This window comes from Eimeria necatrix, genomic scaffold (assembly GCF_000499385.1).
Source record: "Eimeria necatrix Houghton genomic scaffold, Enh_scaff10, whole genome shotgun sequence".
NCBI lineage: Eukaryota > Apicomplexa > Conoidasida > Eucoccidiorida > Eimeriidae > Eimeria > Eimeria necatrix.
Window position 1 is genome coordinate 1 of NW_013651812.1, and position 24,748 is coordinate 24,748.

Consider the following 24,748-nt stretch of genomic DNA (forward strand, 5'->3'; position numbering starts at 1 on the left):
GACAAGCAGCACCAAGAACACATCCAGCAGCAGTGGCAGCAAAGGCAGCATCCAGCAGCAATAGCAGCCGCCGCAGCAGCAACAGCAGCAGCAGCAAGAACAAAAGCAGCAGCAACAGCAGCAGCAACAGCAGCAGCAGCAGCAGGTTCCACCCCACCGAATGAGCCGCGTCCTGACAGTCTCCTCACAGTGTCCTGCGGGCTCAAGTCCTCCTCCGGGCTTTCCTGTAATGATGAAGGGGAAGTGTTGGAGGCTGCTGCTGCTGCTGCTGCTGCTGCTGCTGCTGCTGTGTCCGTCTCTGTGTCTGTGTGCGAATTCGCAGAGCCGTGCAGCTGCGCCTCTGTGGGGTACTGGGGCTGCCCCGCAGCGCCGCTGCCGCAGCCAGTGAGCAGCAGCCAGTCGTCAGCAGCAGCAGCAACAGCAGCAGACTGCAGCGGCAGCACTCCCATGTCTTCTGACAAGTCGAAAATGTCGCAAGTTGGCTGCCGCCCGGGGGGCCCCCCAACCCCAGGGGCCCCGGGGGCCCCCCGGGGGCCCCCCGGGGACTCTTCGCGGTCCAGGTGGTAAATTTCTACTGGGAAAGTTTCTTGAAGGCTCTGCGGCGAACAGCAGAAGCAGCAGCAGCAGCAGCAGCAGCAGCAGAATGCGGGGGTCATGAGCTGCAAAAGCGCACCAACAGCAGCAGCAAACCGCCCATAGCAATACAATCCTCGGGGCCAACAAAGCGGCAGCAGCAGCAACAGCAGCAACACCAGCAGCAGCAGCAGCAGCAGCAGCGATAGCTTTAGCTGCGTAGAGAAGCAGCACCCCGAAGCAGCAGCAGCACTTTGCTACAGCCAGTCTCACTTGCGGAGGGCCACTTGCGATGATCTGGGACGCATTAGCTGCAGACAAAAGCAGCAGCAGCAGCAGCAGCAGCAAGGGATGCTTCGTGTCTCCTGAGGTCTGCCGCAGCGGCTCTCTGCTGCTTTTGCTGCTGCAGCTGCTGCTGCTGCTTCAGTGGCAGCTCACTTGTGCTTCCGCGTGCAGCATGCACGTTGTTTTGCAGCTGCTGCTTCTGCTGCAGCTCCTGCTCCAGTTTCCGTTGCTGCTGGAGCTGCTGCTGCAGCTGCTGCTGCAGCTGCTGCTGCAGCTGCTGCTGCTGCACTTGCTGCTGCTGCGCCTTCTGCTGCTTCTCCTGCTGCTGCTGCTGCTCCCGCTGCTGGCTCTCGGGAGTCGAAACGTCCAGCGCAGGCTCCTCCTCAGGGCCCGCAACTGGCTGCTGCTGCAGCAGCTTCTCCAAATGATGAGCTTCCAGGCGTGCCCTTTGCTGCAGTGCCTCAACTTGGCGGCGCAGCAGCTGCTGCTGCACTTCTTGCTGCTGCACCAGCTGCTCCTGCCGCTCCACCTTCTGCCGCAGCAGCTCCACAGTCGGGTCTGGGCTCGCCTCGGGCGGCTTCACCGGCCACTCTGCAATGTGCAGCAGCACGTTTGGCTGCTGCCGCTGCTGCTGCTGCTGCTGCTGCTGCTGCTGCTGCTTCTGCTGCTGCTGCTGCAGCTTCTGCTGAAGGAAAGCTGGGAGGGCTGCCCCTATGCCGCAGCAAGGCCCTGTGTCTGAGGACCTTCTGCTGGTGCTGCAGCCGTCGTCATCATCAAGCGTAGCAGCAGCAGCAGCAGCAGCAGCAGCAGCAGCGGCGCGGTTCGCCTCGCACAGCCCATCAATATGCGTCGGCTGCTGCGGACAACGCTGCTGTTCCTGCTGCTGCTGCTGCTTCTGCTGCTGCTGCTGCTGAGGAAGCTGCGGCACCTCGCCTACTCCGTCAGAGTATATGTGAAAGCTTCGGAGCTCTTTCTGTCGCAGCTGACTTAGCAGCAGGGCTTGTTGCTGCTGCTGCTGCTCTCGCTGCTGCTGCTTCAGTTGCTGCTGCAGCTTCCACTGCAGCTGCAGATTTCGCTTCTGCTGCTCTAGCTTGTCCCTCTCCATCTGTTTCTCTATTTGCTGCTTCAGCTGCTGCTGCAGCTGCTGCTGTATCTCCTGCTGCTGCCTAAGCGACTCTAGAGGAGAGTAGAAGTGACCTTCAGCTGGAAGCCACGTGAAGCAGTTTCCCTGCTTCTGCACCCTCACATGCATGCCACCTTGCTGCTGCTGCTGCTGCTGCTGCTGCTGCTGCAGCAGCTGCTGATGCAGCTGCTGCTGCAGCAGCTGCTGATGCAGCTGCTGCTGCGCTGCTGTCCCCACTATGCCGTCTGAAGCGCGGCGAACTGGAATATAATAATAAACGTCTAATCCGCCGGGAGCGAAGGAGAAGCGCCGCTGCCCCAGCTGCGGCTGCTGCTGCTGCTGCTGCAGCTGCTGCTGCAGCAGCTGCGGCGGCAGCAGCTGCGGCGGCAGCAGCTGCGGCGGCAGCAGCGAGGAATCCCACATTTGGTGCTCCTGCTGCAGAAGCTGCTGCTGCTGCTGCTGACTGTGTTGCTGCACCGCATGCAACAAAGAAGGAGCTGCGGCGGCACTCATGTAGTGCTCAGCCTTCATACTATCCTGCAGCTGCTGCTTCGGAGTGGCAGCACCACTAGCTGCTGAATGCCTGCAGCAGCAGCAGCAAAAGCAGCAGCAACAGCAGCAGCAGCAGCGGTATGTGCTGCTCTAGACGTCAATGAAAGCAGAAGACTGTGCTGCACGGCCAAACAAAAGCGCAGCGGCAGCTGCAGCATTTGCTGCTGCTGCAGTGCTGCAGCGCTGCAACAGCGACCTGCAGCAGCCCTTTGCTGCTCTGCTGCAGCAGCACTTTCGGACTTACTGGGAAGAGTAATAAAAGTTGCGCTCCTGAGTTTCGTTTAAACGCTGAAGAATCAAACGCAGCAGCAAAACACGTAATTTGGGGTCAGCAGCAGCAGCAATAGCAGCAGCAGCAACAGCAGCAGCAGCAAACTGGGCAGCAGCAGGGGCCGCTGAAGGTGCAGCAGGGCAGCAGCAACGGGACAGGTACCCGCCCCAGAAAGCCGCGGCAGTGTCTGAAGCAGCCAGCAGCAGCTCAAACAGCAGCAACAGCAGCAACGGCAGCATCAACTGCAGCAGCAACTGCAGCAGCAACTGCAGCAGCAACTGCAGCAGCAACTGCAGCAGCAGCAGGAGTACCTTCAAAAACCTGTCATGAGAAAGCTCAGGCGCCGACAAAACTGTTCTGGCGTCCTGCTGCTGCATCGTAGCGCCGCGAGGTGCAGCTTTTGCTGCTTGTGCTGCTGCTGCTGCTGTACCTGCTTCAGTAGCCCCAGTGGGGGCCTGACCTTCCGCAAGCAGCCTTGCTGCTGCTGCTGCTGCTGCTGCTGCTGCTGAAAGTCAACCACTTGCTGCCAAGTGTCCGCTGCTGCTCAGATGCGCGGTAAACAATAGCTGCGTTCGCTGCGTAGCTGCTGCCGCTGCTCTTCATACGGCTGCTGCTCTTTAGCGGTCTGCTGCTGCCCAGTTGGGAGACCGGCTACAGGTGAATTCGATGCGTAGTTGCTGCTGCTGCTGCTGCTGCTGCTGCTGCTGCTGCCGGACGGCATTCGACGCCGGCGCTGGCGCCCCGTCCTCAAGGGAAGTCACTTTGATTGAAAAAGAAGTAATGGCGGGAAAAGTTGCTGCTGCTGCGGGTGTGTCGCTGCCGCCTTCTCCGCCGCTGCAGCAGCTGCTGCTGCTGCTGGAGAGGTCACGAAGGCAAGCAGCGGGTGGCAAGATGAAGTACCGACTTTAAAAGGCCTGTCTCCTGCTTGAGGTTGTGCTGCAGCTTCTCTGGGTTGTTATTTTCCCAGTGCAACGGCTGCATTCGAACTTCGAGCAGCAGCAGTGGCAGCAGCAGCAGCACTAGCAGCAAGCCAAATTACATTCCTGCGAGCTGCAAAGGAGGTCCTATTGAGGCCTCTTGAAGAGAATCAATATTTTTGAAATAGGCGCGGGCGGTAAGGTTCTTGCTGCTGCTGCTGCTGCTGCTGCTGCGCAGCAACTCGCTGTTTTTGAGTCGGCGGAAGGCAGCTACGGCAACAACGGCACAGGCAGCAGCAGCAATAGCAGCAAAAGCAGCAGTAAGTATGTGCATATATAGAAATGTTATACCTTAAAAGGCATTATTAATGCTTAAGCAGCTTTTTAACCAAACGGCTTCACTCTATAGGAACATCGGCATCTCGGCATGCTGAATGGCAAGAGCAGCAGCAGCAGCAGCAGCAGCAAACGACTCGGGGCCTCTGTACCGTTTCCGTGCTGTTCTTACTAGCCTTGCAGAGACCGCCACACCACCGGCAATCACTGCAGTAATAATTTTACGATTTGAGGCGCATTTAAAGCTAGTGTAGAGCAATTGCTGTTGCTGCTGCTGCTTCCATAGCAGCAGCAGCTGCCTTCGTGGGGCCCCCCGTGAGGCCTTGCACCTCCAAGGTCCCTCAGCTGCTGCAGCAAAGGAAACCGGCAGCAGCACAGCAGTGAACGGGGGCGTAAGAGGGGTCCATATCAAGCAGCCATCCATGCTGCTGCTGCTTCTGCTGCTGCTGTTGGCGGCCCTGCAAAGCGACGCGTCCGAGGTGTCAGCTCTGCTGCGTGCCTCGAATGCCTTTCCATGAGCAGCACTTTCTGTGCAAGCAGCAGCATCAGTAGCAGCAGCAGGGGCGCTAGCGGCACGTGAAGCTGCAGCAGCCTCCGCAGCAGCAGCAGCAGCAGCAGCAGCGCTGTCGTTGCGAAGCAGCTGCAGCTGCAGCACTCAAGATGGAGGAAGCGTACTTTATGGATTGTTATGAGGACTGCCGGTCTCTCAAATTCCAACACGGTCAGCACCTGCTGCTGCTGCTGCTGCTGCTGCTGCTGCTGCTGCTGCTTGAAGCATGATTGAGGTTTTGCTGAGGCGAGAGCCCCTCTGCCCGTCTCTCTTCTGTCTTCTGTCGCAGCCTACAGGCTTTCTGTCGAGAGCAGCAGCAGCAGCAGCAGCAGCAGCAGCAGCAAGGCCAGCAGCAACTTGTGCGTGCTGCACTGCTGCAGCCTGCTGGCTCTGGGATGCGGAAGTCGCGTTTTCCCTTATTGCGCTGTCTCTGCTGCTCGAGGACTTCTCCAGCTTCGCCACCCGCCTATAGAGGTTTGTTTTGCTGCTGCCGTTGCTGCTGCTGCTGCCGTTGCTGCTGCTGCTGCTGCTGCTGCCTCTGCTGCTGCATGTGGTGCTGCTGCTGTGGCTAGTTCGCTGACGCCGCACTTCTGTCGCACCTGAGCAGCGGGAAACCCACGGCGCCGCGCACTGCCTGCCGCCGCAGCGAGAGTTGCTGCTGCTGCTGCTTCTGCTGCTGCTGCTGCTGCTGCTGCTGCTAGTTGCCCGCGTGTTTCGCCTGCCTTTTTGCTGCAGCTGGAGAGTGAAGTGACGGCGCTGCTGCTCAGCAGCTGCTGCCGCTTTCTAGGAGTTGCTGCTGGCAGGCGGGCGCTGGTGCTGCAGGTGGGGGCCTGCGCAAAAGCCCCCGAAGCAGCAGCAGCAGCAGCAGCAGCAGCTGCAGCAGAGGCAGCAGCAGCATCTTGTCTCTCACCCTCGTCGCCGCGGATTGAGGCAGCCGTGCTGCCCGAGGACATTACTGGCATTGCCTGGACAGGTGCTGCTGCTGCTGCTGCTGCTGCTGCTGTTTGCTTGCCTTGATGCTGCTTTTGCTGCTGGTGCTTCGCCTCACTGCTGCTTCTTGGAGAGCTTCTTTGAGCCCCCTGCCAGCGCGAGCAGGCGCTGGATCAGCTGCTGCTGCTTTTGCTGCTGCTGCTGCTGCTGCTGCTGCAGGAGATGGGCGGCTGCTGCTGAATACCTACAGCAGCGGCCTCTTCATTGCTGATGGGGAGGGAGATGTGCACCTTGTGGTGTCTCCGGAGCTGAGGATTTCCTGTGTGTTTGTTTTTACTTCTGCTGCTGCAGCTGTTGCTGCTGCCGCTGCTGCTGCCGCTGCTGTTGCTGCTGCTGCGAGCGCTGCTGCTGCTGCTGCTGCAGCGCAGCAGCATACGGTTCCACGGTATGCTTTCTGCCCGTGCGTTCGCTCTTTGCACGTTCTGCATGCCGTGCTGCTGCTGCTGCTGCTGCTGCTGCTGCTGCAGCACTTACCGGGGTCACCGAGCTTGGCAAGGAGGGGCCCTTGAAGCAGACTGTGGCTCTGCTCTGCTCCAGCAGTCCTTTGGCTCTCTGGGCTCTGAAGAGTGGCAGCAGCAGCAGCAGCAGCAGCAGCTTCTGCTGCAGCAGCGATTTGTCGCTGGCTCGTGTTGACATCTCTGGCCTGTACGGCCCGCTGGACTCGGAAGCAGCAGTCATTTCTAAAGGGTGCGCACCGCGTGCTGCAGCTGCTGCACGTGCTGCTGCTGCTGCTCGTGCTGCTGCTGCTGCTCTAGCCCAAGGTCTGGCTTCCCCCTTGGCTTTGCTGCTGCATCAGCTGCTGCTGCTGCTGCTGCGACGTGGCTGTGCTTCAGCAAGGGCCGCTGCTTAGGCCTCTCTTGGTTATCCCCTGGCTTTTCTGCTGCGGGCAGCGACGAAGCTGCTGCTGCTGCTGGTCCCTTCCTAGCAGCTTTGTTTGCAGTGCGGCAGGCAGACGTAGAAGAATTCGAGGAAGGGCAGCAGCAGCAGCAGGTGCAGCAGCAGCAGCAGCAGCAGCAGCAGCAGTTTGCAAGCGCTGCTGAAGAGGACGCTTATCTCGAGGTAGAGGATGCGCAGTTTTCTTCTTTGCTGCTCTTTGCCAAAATCGAAGCAGCAGAAGCACCGAAGGAGCTTCAACTTATGCCGATTGCGGCAGCTTTAAACGAGGCGAGTTGCTGCAGCTGCTGCTGCTGCTGCGCATTGCGGCGCTGCTGCTGCTAGCTGCTGCCCATGCCTTCAAGAGCTGCGGCTTCCATTCGGACAGCCTGGGTCAGCTCCTGCGGGCAGCTGCCGCTGCTGCTTCACGGCGTTTGCTGCTGCTGCGCTGCTGCTGCTGCTGCTGCTGCAGATCTACCTTGGGCGGGTGAGAACAACAACAAGTGCTGCTTTTGTCCCGCTGTGGGACTGGGGAGCAGTGTGCGTGAGGTGTACAGACACCACGCAGCTCTCACTCTTTGTCTGCGACGCCTTCGTGCGCCAGCCACAAGGCAGCAGCAAAAGGCTCTCCTGGGGCGACAGTCAGGAAGAAGCAAAAGGTAGGGCTGCTGCAGCAGCAGCCACAGCAGCAGCCGCAGCCACAGCAGCAGCAGCAGCCACAGCAGCCGTAGCAGCGACAGCAGCAGCCGCAGCCACAGCAGCAACAGCAGCCACACCAGCAGCAGCAGCCACACCAGCAGCAGCAGCCACACCAGCAGCAACAGCCACACCAGCAGCAGCAGCCACACCAGCAGCAGCAGCCACACCAGCAGCAGCAGCCACAGCAGCGCGTGACGGCTTGTGGGTGTTTGCCTCTCGCAGCTTCTTCTTTTTGGAGCTCCGTTTTATTGGCGGAGGGGAAGGGCCTCGAGACAGCAGACGAAGAGGCGGGGCCTTTGGGCTTGGGGGTTTTCACGGGCTTCACTGACGGGGTTATGAGAGACGGGGTCAGCGGCAAGCGCCAAACCCTAAACCCTAAACCCTAAACCCTCGTTGTGCGTTTCCTCGTGGGGCGGCTCCGCCACCAGCAGCGCCTGCGAATCTGCTGCAGGCGGCTGCTGCTCGTTGCAGACATATCAGCGCTTAGGGTTTAGGGTTTAGGGTTTAGGGTTTAGGATTAGGGTTGCTTTTTGGCTGCTGTGCCCCAGGCCGATGCTGATACGCCCCTCCTGACCTCCCCTGCTGTCTTCTTCATCGCCGAGTCGACAGGTAAGCGCCTAGGGCTGGCTGCCGAGGGTTTAGGGTTTAGGGTTTAGGGTTTAGCGCTGGCCCTCTGATCAAGAAGGTCCCCGTTGGTGGAGCTGTCCGCTGCGCGCTTGCGTATATGCCTGGCGGCAGCCACTGCTGCAGGCTTTGCATTTGGTGCTGCTGTAGCGGCAGCAGCTGCTGCAGTTGCTGCGTTTTTGGTGGCTGCTGCTGCTGCTCCTGCTGCTGTTGTGGCGGCACTTTGTTGCTCCTGCGGTGGCAGCTGCGGCTGCAGCTGCTGCTGCTTCGGTCGCTGCTGCTGCACCTGCTGCTGCTGCTGCACCTGCTGCTGCTCATCTGGCTGCAGGAGAGGTGACTGTCCACTTCGCTGACCGCTGTTTGGCCGTGGTGAGAGACACGGAGTCTGTAGAGATTCCGCTGCTGCCGCCGCTGCAGCAGCACCCGCAGCAGCAAGACCAGCAGCAAATGAAGTTGTGGCTGCAACGGCTCTCTGGGAAGCAACCGCTGAAGCAGGAGGCGAAGGTGGTGGATGCTTCCGGCGAAAAGCCCGGGAGCAGCGGCAGCAGCAGCAGCAGCAGCAGCAGCAAGCACCGCAGCAGCCGCAGGAAGGGCAGCACGAGCAGCAAAGGACATAAGGCACGGAGCCACAGCAAAGAGCCAGGCAGCACCAAGAGTGGTAGGAGGAGCAGCAGCAGCAGCAGCAGACAGGCTACACACGGGATGCGGCATGGCAGCAGCAGCGCTGGGAAGAGCAGCAGCAGGCAGAGCAAGCACAAAGAAGAAAGGCGCAGCAAGCATAGCAGCAGCCGTGCTGCTGCTGCAGACGAGGAGCGCTGGAGCGGCAGCAGCAAAGCAGCGAGGGAAGCCACTCTTGCTGCAGCAGGGCAGGCGCTGCGTGCTGCTGTGTCCAGACGCAGCAGCAGCAGCAACAGCAGAAGCGTGCTCAGCAGATGGCGGCAGCGGCTGCAGTCCTCTCCAGAACACCTGGAGGTGTCGGAGCTTCTAAGACAGGTTTGTTTTTGCTGCTGCTGCTGCTGCTGCTGCTGCAGGGCAGCAGTGGCTGCTGCTGGTGGCCCTGTTGCCGGCTCCTGTCCGCGCTGCTGCTGCTGCTGTTAGTGCGGCTGCTGTTGCTTTTGCTTCAGATGCCTGCGCTGCTGTTGCTGCCAGCTGCGTGGTGTCTTTGCAGGTGGCCGACGGCGAAGAGCTCTTTGGTGCCCGTGGGTCTCTCGCTGCTGCTGTTGCTGCTCCTCTTACTGCTGCTCTGCGTGCATTTGAGTGGCGCCTAGCTGCGTCTGAGGTTTGCTGCACTGCAGCACGGGATTCACTCAGGCAGCAGCTGCGGCAGCAGCAGCAGCAAGTTGACCGGCATCAGGTAGAGCAGCAGCAGCAGCAGCAGCAGCAGCAGCCTACCTTGGCTTCGCAGGTGGCGGGGCTGCAGGCGGCAGTACAGCAGCTACAACAGCAGCAGCAGTTGCTGCTGCAGCGCGTGTCCCACCTTCAAGACACGGAGGAGACGCAGGCCAAGGCAAGCGGCAGAGTGCGGCGCATTCTCAGCAGGCTGTTGGTGCAGCAGCAGCTGCTGCAGCAGGAGCTGCAAGAAGGCGACAGCCTTTTGGCTCTCATGGCTGACGAGCAGCAGCACTTGGAGGACGTTGCGCTGCTTCTGCCTTCTGCTGCTGGTGGCTCTTCGCTAGAGGAAAGGCAGCAGCAGCGGCTGGCTGTGAAAGAGCGGGCTCGGCAGCTGCGGCAGCTGCTGCTGCGCCTGCAGCAGCAGCAATTAATGCAAGTACAGCTTTATGAAGAGCAGCTGGCGCTGACTGAGAGCATGCGAGAGTTGCCGCCTCACGATGCGCAGCAAATGGAGCAGGAGCTGCAGCGGTACTTTCTACCCTCTTGCTGCTGCTGCTGCATTTCCTGCCGCCCCTCACACTGCTAGTTTTCCTTCTCCGTGTCCCGTGTCTGCTGCAGTGCTTGCTGCTCGTGCTGCAGCTGCAGTTCATGCTGCAGCGGCTGCTGCAGTGTGTTGTTGTGCTTCTGCAGCCTCGGTGCTGCAGTGATGCAGCAGCAGCGGCGGGTGCAGCTGCTGCTAAGCCGCGCTGACGCTTTGGCCTTGGAGGCTATTGGCGATGCGATCCCAGACGCGACACATTCGCAGCAGCAGCTGCTGCAGCAGCAACAGCAGCCAGCCATGCAGGCGCCACCTGCTGCGAAAAGCAGCCACAGCAGCAGCAGTAGCAGCAGCAGCAGGCAACCGTGCAGACCCGGCGCTCGCTTCATGTTGCCTTCCAGTTTTCTAGAGGCGAAGACGGAGGAGCCGCTGCAGCAGCAGGCCAGTGAATGTCGGTCCGCCGCAGCAGCAGCAGAGGCAGCAGGAGAGGCGGGCCGCGGTGCAGCAGCAGAGCAAGATGTTGCTCAAGCTGTACAGACACTGGGAAGTCGCATGAGGGAGTCACTTTTCATTTGCAGCAACGAAGGCGCTGCGGAAGCTGCAGCAGCAGCACCGGAGTCAGCATCAGCGCAGGATGCTCGTGCTGCCAGCTGCAAGCAGCAGGGAGAGCAGCAGCAGCAGGGAGAGCAGCACCAACTGCTGCTGCTGCAAGAGAAGCAGAATGCTATCTTCGAGCTGATGCAGAGAGCCAGGTGATGCTTTGCTGACTTGTGCTGCTGCTGCTGCTGCTGCTGTGCATCTTCTTGAGTTCTTAGGGTTATGCGAAACGGTTGGGCATGATGTGTTCTGTTGCTGCTGCTGCTGCTGCTTGCTGCAGGCGCCTGCAGCAGGATGCTGCTACTCTGGAAGAATCTCTTTCTGCTGTGGAGCAGCAGGCCACGATGATGCTCCCACCTCAGAAGCACCCTTGTGCAGAGTCAGAGGAGCTAGCGCAGTTGGTGCAGCAGCAGCAGCAGCAGCAGTCGCTGCAGCTGCAGCTGCAGTCTGCCCTCTCCCCTGCGGGCGCAGCAGATGCCTTCAAGTCTCCGGAACCCACATCTCCGCTGCAGCTGGTGCAGCAGCTGCTACAGGAGGAGGCTGCTTCCCGCGCGCGAGAGGCAGCCGGCCGCCGTGCGCTGCTGCAGCGGCTGCAGCAGCAGCAGCAACAGCAAGCAGGTTTCTCTCCAGGGGGAGCTGAAGGAGACACCGCAGCAGAGCTGCAGCAAGAGGGAGAGCTGGACACTGAGTGGGAAACGTTAGGCAGCAGCCTAGAAGGCTGGAGCGATGTGGAGTGCCTCAGCAGCAGTAGCAGCCGCAGTAGCAGCCGCAGTAGCAGCCGCAGTAGCCGCAGCAGAAGCAGCGAGAGCAGCAGCTGCAGAGAATCCCTCAGCAGCTACGGGCGCGGCAGCAGCAGCAGCAGCAGCAGAAGGGGCGGTGGTGTGTGCAGCGACAGCAACGAGCTGGCGGGGGATATTTCCGAGAGCGACAGCCCTAGTGCTGCCCTTGCGAGGCCCCCAGGGGCCCTGCTGCTGCCTGCTGCTGCGAAAGAGGCAGAGGCCCCAGGGGAGCTCCCCAAAACAGCAGCGGGCCCCCCACAGACTCAGCCAGCCCCCCCAGGAAGTGCCCCCAAGGCAAAAGCAGCAGCAGCAGCAGCAGCAGCAGAAACTTCACCCAGCCCCCCCACAGCGGCCCCAATGCCCCCAGACCCCACTAAGGCTTTGCTTCCTCGAGCTCCCGCAAAAGCTGTGCTGCCTCCAGATCCCACGAAAGCTGTATTGCCTCCAGATCCTACGAAAGCTGTACTTCCCCCAAGTCCAGCAAAAGCTGTACTGCCTCCAGATCCCACGAAAGCTGTATTGCCTTCAAGCAGTACAAAAGCTGCATTACCCCCAGATCCCACGAAAGCTGTATTGCCTCCAGATCCCACGAAAGCTGTATTGCCTCCAGATCCCACGAAAGCTGTATTGCCTCCAGATCCCACGAAAGCTGTATTGCCCCCAGATCCCACGAAAGCTGTACTGCCTCCAGATCCCACGAAAGCTGTATTGCCCCCAGATCCCACGAAAGCTGTATTGCCTCCAGATCCCACGAAAGCTGTATTGCCCCCAGATCCCACGAAAGCTGTATTGCCTCCAGATCCCACGAAAGCTGTACTGCCTCCAGATCCCACAAAAGCTGTATTGCCTCCAGATCCCACAAAAGCTGTATTGCCCCCAGACCCCACGAAAGCTGTATTGCCTCCAGAGCCCAGCAAAGCTCTGCTGCCCCCAGACCCTACGAAGGCTGCGGCGGTGCGGGAGCCGGCGAAGGCGGCCTCGGAGAAGCCCAAGGATGGCGAGGGGGCCCCCAAGGAGGCCGTGGGGGGTGCCCCCAAAGAGGCAGGGGGCGCTGGCAGCAGCGACGGAAGAGCAGCAGAAGAAAGTGCTGCTCCTGCTGCTGCCAAAGGCGACAGCAGTTCCTTCATGTCGCCGTTCGGGACTCTCAGTCAGCCCAGCGCCAAGGGGGGCTCCGAGAGCGGGAGCTCTGGTGGCCTTTTCGGCAGCAGCAGCAGCAGCAGCAGCAGCAGCGGGATGCTCTTTGGCAAGACCGAAGCCGGCAGAGAGGGTGGCGTATTCGGCAGCAGCAGCGGGGGAGTCTTTGGCAAAACCGAGGCCGGCAAAGAGGGTGGCCTATTCGGCAGCAGCAGCGGCGGTGGTGGCCTCTTTGGCAGCAGCAGCGGCAGCAGCGGTGCTGGTGGGGGCATCTTCGGCAGCAGCAGCGGCGGTGGCGACCTCTTCGGCAGCAGCAGCAGCGGCGGAGGCCTCTTCGGCAGCAGCAGCAGCAGCACTCCACAGACGTCGGGCCAGCCTCCAAGTCTGTTCAGCGGGGGCTTCGGCAGCAGCAGCAACAGCAGCAAGCCATTAGACATTAAAAGCATCGGGCAGAGCTTGGCAGCAGCACCAGCGACGCAGGCTTCGGGCTTCGAAGGATCTGCACTAGCCTCGGGGCCCTTCAGCTCCAGTGGGCCCTTTGGGGGAAGTGCCTCACAGGGGGCCCCCCAGGGCGGGCTTGTGGGAATCCTGGGGCCCGGCATATTTGGAAGCAGCAGCAGCAGTGGCGGCGGTGGCGATACTGGAGCAGCTGCCGCTGCAGCAGCGGGAAGAGCCCAAGCAGGCGCTGCCTCTCCTTTTGGCAGCTCTCTTTTCTCCCAGCAGCAGCCGCAACAGCAGCAGCAGCAACCGAGCATTTCGTTCGGCAACATTAATGTCAGCGACTTGTCAGTGGGGCAGCGCCAAACATACAACTTCGGGCTGGTGAGTTTCGCCTGCGCTGGCTTTGCTGCTGACGCTGCCTTTAAGCTTCTGCAGTTGCTGCCAGCTGAAGCAGCAGTCGCAGCAGCTGTTGCAGCAGCTGCTGCAGCAGCTGCTGCAGCAGCTAACTTGCTGCTTCCTTTTGGTCTCTATGCCTGTTTGCTGCAGTCCAGCAACAGCAGCGGCCTGGGCGACGTGCAGCTGGGAGGAGGGCCCGATATGTCAGCAACTCGGTCGGCCTTTTCTAACAACCAGCAGCAAGGTGAGTGGCTCTGTCATTTGCTGCTCTTTGTGTTGCCTGCTGTGTCTAGTGTCTTTTGGCCGCGCTGCAGCAGCTGCAGCAGCTTTTGGCCGCGCTGCAGCAGCTGCAGCAGCTTTCGGCCCCGCTGCAGCGCCTGCAGCAGCTTTTGGCCCCGCTGCAGCAGCGGCACTGCTGCTTAGGTGCCTTGTTTGCTTCAGCGTCGATAGCGCTTTTGGAGCGGCGCAGGGCAGCAGCTGCGCCTGTGCTGCTGCTGCTTCGTTTGGGTCTTATGCTGCCGTTGCTGCTGCTGCTGCTTCTGCTGCTCCTGACGCTGCTGAGGCCTTGCTCTGTCATTGCTGCATGCGGCGTTCCGTTTCAGGTGGCTTTTCTGCATTTGCTTCACAAGGGACTGGCTTTGCCTCTCTGGCGGCGCAGCAGCCGGCGTCGGGGGGCTTTTTCGCTGCAGCAGCAGCAGCAGCAGCACAGCAGCAACAGCAGCAGCAGGGATTTGGGAGCTGGGGGCTAAGCACCCAGGGTGCCAACATCTTTGGAGGGGCAACCTCTGGCTTCCCAGGAGCCACTCCAGCCTCTACAGGTTCTGCAGTTGGCTCCACTTCAGCTTCAGCAGCCGACAAGAGTATGTGGACGCAGGCGAGATCTACAGACCCGCTTGACTAATGGTCTTTTGCCCGCCAGCGGGGGGCCTCCCACCGCGGTGTTCTGCTGAACAAGCCGGCTAGCTATCTGGCTAGCTAGCTAGCTAGCTAGCCAGCTGTGTAGCCAGCTAGCTGGCTAGCTAGCTACACGGCTGGCTAGCGACTCTCCGGCACGCAGCAGCGTCCACGCCAAACAGGAAGGAGTGCCCGGCAGCCACTGCGGCGAATGTTTCGCCGCGCAGTGGCTCCCCTTCAAGTGGTGGCGGCTGGCTAGCCAGACGACTAGCCGTGTCTACCGCAGCTAGCTAGCTAGCTAGCTAGCTAGCTAGCGCCGCCCTGAGTCAACTCGTGAGGGCTGCGCGCAGAGCGGGGGCGGCAGCAGCGGCTGGCCATCACACGGCAGCAGCAGCAGCAGCAGCAGCAGCAGCACTGGCTACGGCTACTGAGTGAGCCCGCAGCTGCCGGGCATTTGTGTACAGTGTGGGTGCGGCAGCTCTTCAGCTGCGATGTCAGTAACGCTTGGGCGTTTTCTTGTCTCCATCTTATTTGTTTTCTGGAGCAGTCCACGGAGAAGCAGCTAGTTGTGTACGAATTAGTTCGCTAGCTGACAAGATAGCTAGCTAACTAGCTACCTAGCCAGCTAGCTAGCTAGCTAGCTACGGGAAGCAACCCGTTATTTCAAGCATGCCGAAAAACGGTATAAGAGTTCAGTTACTAATCAAGTTTGCATCCACTTAGCTAGCTAGCTAGCTAGCTAGCCGGGCTGTGCCCATATATACTGCTGAAGTCTCGCTGCGCAGAACGGCGCTGCTGCGCTGGGAATGCAGCCTTCGCCAGGCTGTAGGGGCAGCAGCGGCTGCTGCAGCGTTTCTGCTGCCTTTCAGCAGCAACCGGGGTCACAGTACGCGTCTGTCTTGCCCACGTGCGCTGCAGCAGGTAGTAGTGCAGCGGCTGCTGCTGAAGCCGTTGCCGGTGCTGTGCTTAGCTGCTGCAGCGGCTCTTCACTGCTGCTGCTGCTGCTGCCGAAGGCGTCTTTCGGCGGTGGAAGCGTCAGCGAGGAGGAAGATGCCCCCGACCTGTACGTACACCTCACGGCCTCCTGGCAGGGACCGCACCTCGTGTAGTGCCACAGCGCCTTCACTTCTATAGTCTTCCTTAACTGCATCAGCTGGAGAAGCAGAAGCCCTCTGAGGCTCCTGTGGGGCCTTATCAGGGCCCCCCTTTGGCTGTTTACCCGACGAGGGGCCCCCAACCATGTTCGCTGCCCGCAGGCTGTACGGAAGCAGCTGGTGGTACGGAGCGGGCTAGAGATTGAGAACTACAGTTCTGTTCTTCTAAATAAATGAGACAAATTTGAACAATAAAAGCAACTGCAGCCGCTGCTACTCGCTACGCAAAGCAGCTCCAGCTGCGAACCTCGCTGTGGGGCCCCTCCCAAAGCCCCAGCTCCAAAGGGCCAGTGGACCTCCTTCTACGCCGCCCTAACCCAATGATTTAGACCATTTTGCATTTTTTTCAAGAAGAGACTGTTTAGAGGCTCTTAAACTTGAAGCGCTGCCGACATAAGCAGCAGGCCTCGCCACGTTCCCTGCTGATCACCTAGCTGCAGTCGCCGCTACCTCCGCTGTGTTGCAGCGTTGCTGGGCAAATAGCACAAGCAATGTGTGGGTAATCTGGAAGAGGCTTCACTCATTAGGAATGGCCTGCTTGGGTGTGCGCAGCAACGGCTGCGCGTCTATGCCGTGCAAATATGGCTGCACTGAAAGCCGCACAAAGTGCTGGCAATTGCCACGCTGCCACAAAGTTGGCTAGAAGCAAACTGTGGGCCCCTCTGGCTGGCCGTGTCGCTGCAACCCCCGCCCAGGCCCAGCCAGTTGTTCAAATCATTACTCTTTAAAGTACTCAATTCGAAACTTCTGCACGGGTAGCTAATTGTGGGCTTTTTCCAGCGCCAGACGGGCCACCCCCTCGTACTCCTGCCCCGAGACTCCCTCCCCAGCTAGCCAACTCGCGTGAAATATAAACTTGACCAGAAATTTGAAGGAGGCTGCACGTGGCCGCCTTCTGGCTTTGCTTCCTGCAGAGTGCCTCGGGAGGGCCACGAGCCTCTGGGTCGCCAGGTGGCCCCGAAGGCCGCCCTGGCTGCAAAAATAACAGCTTCTTCACCATCCCTGTAACGTTCATATGTGCGCGAACCTCTAATTTCGGTTATGCGGAGTTGCGCGCATGGACAACTCGGAAGAGTCTACCCTAGGATGTGCTGAAGGACAGTGTCGTCCCGCTAGCCCCCGTTTTTCATGCACAATAAAATACATCCAGCGCTTTGCTCGCTCCGCGCATTTGATTCCAGCTAAACCTATTCTCCCCAATGTCAAAAGAAACATTATTACAATACTGCTCGTGCGTACGATCAACTTCGAAAGACAAGGCATCATTTTGCATACGTGCATACATGTGCGTACACATACACATTAGTGTAAATTTGTTATATATATATATATATAGTCGACACGCTTCACAACGAATTCCACAAATTTGGGCAGGTATGAGTGCATATGCATAACATCCAATCATATATATATATATATATATATGTGGGCATGCGCATGCACATGCATGTCTTGGTAAACATGCATGTGGACGCAAATACCATGCACGCGCATTCCAAGTGCATCGAAGCTGCATGGAGATACAACGAAATTCACGCACTTTCATGCACGTGCGCTGCAACTAAGGCGCCGGCGAGCTGAACCACAAGGCAGCAACTCCCTCGAACTAAAACTGCGACAAACTCCTCAAAATTTCGCCCCAAAGCTCAGTGAATCCGCTGGAGCGGTCGGGCGTTGCGCTGCTCAGCGCCCCAAATGCATTGTTTGCTCTGTGTTTCAGGGTGTTGGGTTTACGGCCTCGGACTGGGTTGACTACACAACTCAGTTCACGCTGTGCAACCCGTCCACCAAAAGACAGGCTCCGTCAAGTCGCCACTGCCGGCGCGTGGACATGAAAGAACCCTCAGTACACAGCACGCGAGCGAATGATCCACATGCCGCTTCCGCTGCTGCTGCTGCTGCTGCTGCTGCTGCTCCTGCACCCAGCCGCTCCGCTGAGGCGGCGTCTCCTCGCTTTTGGCGTGCTCTGGTCTTTTGCGGTAAATTTGCGGAGATCCAGCGCCAGAGTGGCTGCTGCTGCGTTTCCCTCCACGTGCTTCTGCCGCAGCAGCGTCAGACGCCAGACCGCGCCTCATTGCTGCGGCGACCTGTATTAAGAAATAGCCGGAAGAGGAGACCTTTGTCTCGACTCTGTGGCGGCTTATGCATCTCTCTTTGGCTGCAGCGGCAGCCAAAAAAAGACAGAAGAGGAGGCAGCGAGTTATACGCTCAGACCCGGCAGTCCATCTCTTTAGGTATGGGACCACCGTTGATTCCGCCTGCGTCGGAGCGCCGCCTGTGACGGAGGCGAGGAGAGACGAAGACCAGGGCAGTATCAGCAGCAACCGCAGCAGCAGCTGGGCCATGTATTCATGCACCGCGACGACAAAGGTGTATAGATAAAATAGCTACTGGCGCTGCCTCTAAAAAGGCCGCAAACATGGGTGTCGCCATGCTGCAAGCGCAGTCGTAGATAGGTTAACTTTGAGCTCTCTCTGTTTAATTTTGCTCTTTTTTCCTCTGCGGGCGCCTAAGTTGGAGGACGTTGGGCACGGTTTCCGGTATAAGCTCCGGGGGCGGCGAGGGGGATCTCCAATCGGGAATAAATGCCAAGATATCGCCAGGTGTGACTGCGGGTGAGTAGTAAACTTCGTCCATCGAGAGCTCCTCGGACAGCGCGGTAAGCTTGCCCTCTGCCAAATCAATTTTGGATGTATGAATTCTGCTCACGGCTAGAAGGAGTGTCTCATCATGGCCAAACATGGCTCTGCGACGCAGCGCCGTCCATAGAGCCTCGAGGAAGATGTCCTGAACTTGCTTCTTCACATCTTCTTCAGTCACAGAGGCCAAGGAATTCAGGACTTCTCTGTAGTACTCAATTTTCTTTCTCTCGCTGGCTATGAACGACAGCGCCGCCAGCTCCTTGCTGACCTGGCTAGGAAACCACCGCCGCGAAGTCGCAAGACGCGCCAGGGCCTCCTGCAGTTTCTGCACGTTGGCCTCTGCAGTGGTCAGCCGCTCCTCCGCCGTTGCCCTCAGGTTAACAGTGGCGTCCCAGCGGGCAGTGGATATTTCCAACTGCTCTGGCGAGCTGGGGCCGCCCACAACGGCGGCCAGCAGCGCCTCCAGCCCGTCTTGCTGAAGGAACTCGATTAGCTGCATGGATACGAGGCTGTCGGCTGCTTTGCGTATGGCGAAGCGCAGCTGGAGACCGGTATCAAGGATGCTTTCAACTGCCGTGAGCAGGTCATCTGCCAAGGGCGAGAGGTGGCGGCTGTAGTACCGGTGTTGCACTGCGTCTTGGGGGATTTTGGCGAAGAGACCAGGCCCGAACCTCGAGGCTTTAGCCAAGATCACAGCAACGGTTTCTTTGCTGTTCAGCATCTTCTCGTTTAAGCGCGAAAGTTCAGCTATGCCGTACGCCAGCGGGCTTTGCACCCGCTCCACTAGCGTTTCCTTCAGCCGCTCCACCTTCCGCTCGCACAACTTCACCTCCACTTCCAAGTCCATGTATTGCTCCTGCAGCTTTCCGCTCTGGTGCTTCAGCCGCGACTTCTTGTACATTAAGTCCTGCAGCAATGCCTCGGCCCGACGCACGTTTCGCCTCTTGGCCTCCATGTACAAGGAGTCGAACACGACTTCTTCAGAGTTCTTTTCCCTCGGGGTTCCCGGCTGTTCCCCCTCGGGAATCCACGCCCGGCTCCGCAGCTGATTCAAAATGGAGCGCGCCAGCCCCGTTTCTGCAGTTTTCACGTTCAAAGCGTGTTCTTCTGCTAAGACCGTCATCAGCTTGCCCTCCACGCGCAGCAGTTCCCGCTTCGTCTCTAGCAGCTCCTGCTCCTCAGGATACAGCTTCGTGCCCTTCATAATGTCCTCGTTGCTTGCAGGTCCTTTAGAGTCCGACTCACTAGCCGGCCCCACTAGGAGATCCAGCGCCTTCGACAGCTCCGGCAGCACCTCCTCAGCCCGCTGTACATGCACCCCTCGGCTTCGGCTGGTCGAGGCACTGAGCTGCAGCTCTTCCAGTGTCGCTTTCCCTTTTTCCAGCTCCTCGTCAACAACAGCCAGTTGGTGCTGCAGATCCTCCTTCCGTCTTTGGTTCTCCGCTCTGATCGCCTCGGCTGCTTCTGGCCGCGCGGTTACCTGCAAAACAGTCAGCTGTTCCTCCAGCCTGCCCATCTCCACGTCTAAGACTGATCTGCGTTTTTTAACCATCCGCCAAGTTTGCTGCTGCTGCTGCAGCTCCTGGCTGTTTGCTGCTACCTCCGCCCGCAGCTCCGCCAGCACGTCTTCTGCCGCTGCCCGCAGCTCCTCAGGAGAGTCTACAACCTCAGCAAAGTCAACATGTTCCTCGCGGCGCCTCCACTTGGCCATACCCTGTTGAGCTCTTTGAATTACTAACGCTGCGTCTGCTGCAGTGCCGCCAGCTGCGCCCACTGACACATGCAGCGCTGCAGTTGCTGCATCACTTTCTGCCCGCGCAAGCTTCAGCCTTTCCCGCGCCCGCGCTAGCCTTTCCAAAAGTTCTGCGTTTGTTGGAACTTGAAGCTCTTCTGCTGCTGCCTCCGCACCTGGCTTCGTTGCTGCTGCTGCTGCTGCTGCGAGCGACTCACTAGGGTCACCTGCGAAGTGCTCGTCGACACCGAGTCCCAGCTCCAGGGCATTCTCTTGCTGTCTTTGGCCGACTTGCGTCCACGCATTTACGCAGCGGGCGAGAAGGCCAAACAGCAGCAGCAGCAGCAGCGCCTGGAGGGCCAGCTCGAGAGTCCCGAGCAGCCGCTTTGCTGGTTTTGCTGTCCCGCTGTTGCGCCCGACTAGGCGCTGTGCGCTGCCCTCCGCCTCCACTGCAGCAGCAGCAGCAGCTCTTGCTGCTGCTTCCTCTGCTGCTCCTTCCGCTGTTCCCAGCTTCTCCACGCTTTCGTTCTCCGAAGGGCTCCACTGTGCTTCCAGCGCGTCCGCAGTGCCGCCATTTAGCCCCCCGGGGCTCGTCAAAAGAGAGACTTCATTACCCGCGTCAAAGCTCGCGGTCGAAGTGTTGCACAGACACACAGTGCTGCTGCTGCTGAGCAGGAGGAGCAGCAGCCCAACACACGCTACTTGGGGCCCCATTACCTTTCTGTTCACCCCTCCACTGCCACTTGAAGAGCACCCCACACACGCAGTCAGCGATACAACCATGAAATTCAAAAAGGAACTGCAGCAACTGCAGAATCGAGCAGCAGCGGCAACGCGCTGTTGGGAATTACTTCACCGGGTGGGGGCCTCTCCTATCTCCATAGCGCTTGTCTACGGTTAACACACAACGAGACGTGGCTCGGAGACTCCAGCCGCCACCCACAGTGATTCAAAGACGCCAAGGCTTTGCCTTATATAAGAGCGTAGATTAGTAGGTGCATGTGTTTGCAGTCTGCAATGAATACGACGTGAGGCGCCGCCGCACTGCAGTCGCCCCCGTCCACCGCAAAAAACGGTAAACAACAGTTGATTGACAGCGGCCTGAGAAGAAAACTTGAGGGGAAGGCTGCGGCTGTTTCGGCTCCGCTGGAGCTGGCTCGGTGGCCTGCTGGAACGCGCAGCAGTACTGGCGCATTCAACAGACAAAGGCGCAGCGGGGACTGGTTAGCCGGTCTCTTCCCAGCTGTAGAATTTGACAGAGCAACAAAACTGTAATTGCTGCACTGAAAATAAACCCTCAAAGATAACTCTAAACAACGGAACGTTCTTCTGTGTCTAGGGAAGCGCCAAGGTCTGCTGCCCCTCAACTCCAGGAACAATTCAGGGGAGAAGCAGAGGCAAGGGGAACGTCTGTGCTGTGGGGTTTACAGGAAGTGCCCGGAAAATAAGAAATCTGGTGGCATTTCTACGCAAGGAAAGCGGTCAGAAGCCTGCCGAAGCACGCATGGAGATCGAGGAGGAAAAGCAGTATTAAACCCTGAAGAAGGCTACGCAACAGGGACAGGGAAGGGAACCTCCAAGAGTAATCATGAGCCAAATAAACGCAGAGAAAACAAGTCCATTTGGGAAATAAACAGAGGAAGCCGTAGAACGCTACTCCTGCCGCTCTCGAGACCGAGCGCCCAACCCGCTGCCCTTCCCGTCACCGACACAACCGCGACCTTGTCTGAGCCATTAACATGTATTTCCACTAATACAGCCCTAATAGAGTAATCGGTAATGTGTTTAGATAACAGTAGCATCTCGATATGAGAAAATGGATAAAGAAGAGGAGGGAACAGTGCCAAGACGAAATAGGTTCCTCATAGGAGCCCCCGACCCCCACTCCTACTCCGTGATCTCGAAATGTGAACAAGGCACAGTATCCTAATTAAAAGTAGTACTCTCATAAGAATTTAGCATTGCAAATGAACATCCAAAATGCATTCGGTAGGCCTGGTTAGGAAGCAGAAGAACCGCAACCTGCAGACGTACAACCTCTCCACTGGAGGGTCAAGGGAGAGGCGTTGGTATTACGGCACAATAAAGGTCTTATTGTTGTGTCTCTGTTCAAGAAATAATTCTACCTTGTGTGTACATTGCGTTCATGTGAGGAAGGCAGCACACAGCGGTGAGTAGGACTTGTGGCCGTCGCCCTCGAGCCGCTTCACCCTCCGAAGTTCTTGCAAAACCTCTCAGGCCCTAATCCTGGAAACAGAAGGAAAGATGAATATGCTGAAGCCATTCTCAACATCGACTCCAAGTATCCTTTCTTTGCTGAGAGCTTCCCAAAGGCGCACCTGAGCAGCGTGACCCTCGTTGGCATGCTTTTGTCATAGAGCTGCCTTTAACGAATCGCCGCCTTCTTCAGGCAATGACAGTAGCTGCAGTGTCAGCTCGCTTCACCGCGATTAGCCCAACTAACGGAAACTCAGTAATGTCATCTTTGTTCCGGCCACTGCTTCGAGCCCTCAAGAGCCCACCTCTACCCGCTGGCGGGCATTGTCATCTATTCTTGATTGAGGTCCCCTAAAGGTGACAAGGGCAGAAGAAATCCGGCGTTTTCTTTGTGTCTTGCCTTTCGCCACTCCTGAAGAATACACGGCGGCTCGCAGGGCCTGTTTCGCGAATTCCCTGGGTCTATATTTGGCTTAGTCTACCATATATACCTCGTCATCGCTGAGTTATTGACCTAGCGACTGCAGCTGTACTCCCGAAAGCTGCACCCTGAGCAGCGTCTTTCAAAGGCCACTTCTTCGCAATTTCATTCCTAGCCTCTCCGTGGGCTTTGCACCGCCTGGCCAAGTCCTTAGAGGACCATTTTCAGTGCTGACTGTAACTCTCCACTTCCTTTGAGGAACCGTTTTTGGCACTACCGCCTGAGTCTGCTCCGGGTATTAAGCTGTCCTGCAGGGCTAACAGGGCCTGCAGCAAGTATCTAAGCGCTCTTCTCACAGCGCAGTACACGCCTTCTCCACTTACTTGAGCTTCGTGGCCCGTGCCTTGGTTGCTGCTGCCTGCTCTTCCAGCTAGCCTATTCCTCTCAGAGGTCGTACAGAGCGGCCTGTCTTTACTGTACCAGCCATAGTGGCTGCCAAACGCGCCACAGCTTCCGAGGCCCTCCTTTCTCCCTTGACGCTTTCACCGTCTTTTGCGCTCTCCAAAGATGCAGATGCTATTTTCTCGCAGGGGCCCTTATGCTTCCGATGTGCACCCAACGCACTCTTTGCCACATCTCGACGTGTGAACGCGTCTTGAGGTTCTTGTTGAGCTTAATGGATTTGTCGGAGGAGCTGTATATTGCAAGGACAGCGCATGTGGCTTTGGAGCGGCTGCCGCAGGGGGGGTTCCCCTTCACTGAATTCATTTTGCTGCAGCGGCTTGAACGCTGCGAGACATGGACAGTCAGTGTCGACGCCGTTGTTCCTGCTGCAGTCTTTCCCACCAGCGCCCTGACAGCACCAAGAGCTCTTCCACTGTCAGCTGCAAAATAAAGCCCATCTACCAGTTGCCACACGCCGGAGACCACAGAGGGGGAGCCCAGTGTGAGGCTTCACTTTGCGTTGCAGTGTGTCTTCAAGAGGCTTTCACGCCGTAGTGACTTCCTTGCTAGCCCGATCGCGTGAAATATCTGAAAGCACTCAGGCAGCCGCCGGTAACTGCAGCGATAGCAACCACAGAACTAGCCAGCGGCGGAGATGCCAAGGGTTTGTCTTCTGTTCGTTCGCATGCCTCTGGAGTAACTGTAGTTATCACAGTTGCTGCAGTTCGCTCAGCTACGCAGCGCTAGAACAGCAGTGCCGGCATTCCCGTACTGATGCTCTATCGCTAGCTCAGGACAGCGAGAGCTGCAAAAGTTGCAGTTGAAAGATCTACTTAACTTGCATGAGAGGCTCTTTCCTCTCTCATGGTATGAGTATTGGAACTGGTCCTAGTTCTGCTGAACGTAGCTTCTGACAGTCTTTCCGCTTATGTACATATAAACAGTTTTAGGAGGTATCCTCCCCGTAACACAAGAGCAGGACACCGAGCTGCATTTTCACGCACAGTGCCGGTGTTTTGTCAAACTGGGCGCATGGATCATCTCTTGCCCGCACTGTGAGTCACTGAGAAAAAGCATCTCACTCCGCACTCTAGTTGCAGGTGTTCGGAGCATTGGGGCTGTATAGAATGTCTGTGGCTCTTGCGGCAGGGCGGCTACGGAGATGCCACCCACAGGCAGCTGCCATAGTACTAAGGCGCTTTAAGCGGCTCCCCACAAAAAGCTAGTAGCTTACCACGTCAAACCGTCAGGTTGTTCTAGCCCGTAGGTCGTAAGCTGTTTCTAGTCCAAAACTGGCAAGAGAAATTAAATGTTGCTATCCAGTTTGTGGCACAGTGTGGGCCCATTAGCCTGTACTGCCCATGTCACACAACTTACCAAAGCAACGTGAATGCAAAGTAATGAGCATACAACAACAGACAAGATGAGGCGAGTAATTATATAGGATCATCCGCATTGTGTCTGGCTCCAATCAATGCAACCCGTACAGCTGCAGCCAGCGAAGCCGTCAGCTGCGGATTCGGGCAATCGCACCCCACATGTTGCAGTCAAGGAAGGGGCTTCCAAAGCTCCTAAATGAAACCAATGCATTAAGAGTTGTGTTTTATCCGAATCACCAGAAAAGCCATCTACGTCATGGCGTTTCCTCAGGCATAAGAAAAACGACCATATCGAATCGTCACGTTTGTAAACTTACTGAGATTGCTACAGCATCTCATTCAGACTTCGAACTGACTCATCTGGCCTCCTTTGCTCAGATGCGGTTTCTAGCAAAGCGAAGTTCCAAGCCATGTGCGAAAGAAGAACATGTTGTCTGCTGCGGGAATCGTAGTTTACCATGATCCCTGTTTGTTGGGAAGAACACAGGGATGGCCTTCGCATCATTAGGCAGGTTATGAAATATTCTCTGGCAGATCGGCCAGCATCGTTCAGCCTGTTGTTGCTAATGAACTTCTCGGTCCGTTGTTACGGAGCTAACCAACCATCTTCAAAACAGCGCCATGGAAACAAAGGCACCGCATTGAATGTGGTACACTCCTCCAGCGGCGCAGTTTTGCGTAGAGCAGAGAAAAATAAATGGGATTACCACAATCAAGTGCATGAAGCAAGAGAACAGAAGCGAATGCCGTTGTCGGCTGTGAGCCACCAGGCCTGCAGCTTCCTTGAGCTGGGCTCGGATGAGCTGCTGTTCTGAAGTAAAAACCGCTTCCTTCCCATGGAAGGTAAGCATGCTT

At 58.0% G+C, this 24,748-nt stretch overlaps 4 protein-coding genes across 4 annotated transcripts; 1 reads left to right on the plus strand and 3 right to left on the minus strand.

The window, feature by feature from the left end:
• Window positions 1–157: 157 nt before the first annotated feature.
• On the minus strand, window positions 158–3,407 carry ENH_00003240 (hypothetical protein, conserved; the record flags this gene model as incomplete). The annotated part of the gene is made up of 4 exons (XM_013578031.1): window positions 158–596; window positions 847–884; window positions 1,012–2,564; window positions 3,265–3,407. Coding segments are annotated over 4 exons (2,173 nt in total), but the record flags the coding sequence as incomplete, so codon positions are not given.
• A 1,310-nt stretch (window positions 3,408–4,717) lies between these two features.
• Window positions 4,718–13,911, plus strand: ENH_00003250 (Extensin-like protein (Precursor), related; the record flags this gene model as incomplete). The annotated part of the gene is given in 14 exon segments (XM_013578032.1): window positions 4,718–4,778; window positions 4,897–5,081; window positions 5,343–5,580; window positions 5,757–5,858; window positions 6,065–6,284; window positions 6,431–6,761; window positions 7,028–7,198; window positions 7,202–7,516; window positions 7,718–7,778; window positions 8,122–8,786; window positions 8,962–9,653; window positions 9,816–10,415; window positions 10,541–13,254; window positions 13,613–13,911. Coding segments are annotated over 14 exon segments (6,654 nt in total).
• Window positions 13,912–14,890: 979 nt separating this feature from the next.
• On the minus strand, window positions 14,891–15,145 carry ENH_00003260 (hypothetical protein, conserved; the record flags this gene model as incomplete). Its single annotated transcript, XM_013578033.1, has 1 exon — window positions 14,891–15,145. The coding sequence occupies one exon, from the start codon at window positions 15,143–15,145 to the stop codon at window positions 14,891–14,893; it is 255 nt and encodes an 84-aa protein (XP_013433487.1).
• A 2,391-nt stretch (window positions 15,146–17,536) lies between these two features.
• On the minus strand, window positions 17,537–20,215 carry ENH_00003270 (hypothetical protein, conserved; the record flags this gene model as incomplete). The annotated part of the gene is made up of 1 exon (XM_013578034.1): window positions 17,537–20,215. The coding sequence occupies one exon, from the start codon at window positions 20,213–20,215 to the stop codon at window positions 17,537–17,539; it is 2,679 nt and encodes an 892-aa protein (XP_013433488.1).
• Window positions 20,216–24,748: the final 4,533 nt, after the last annotated feature.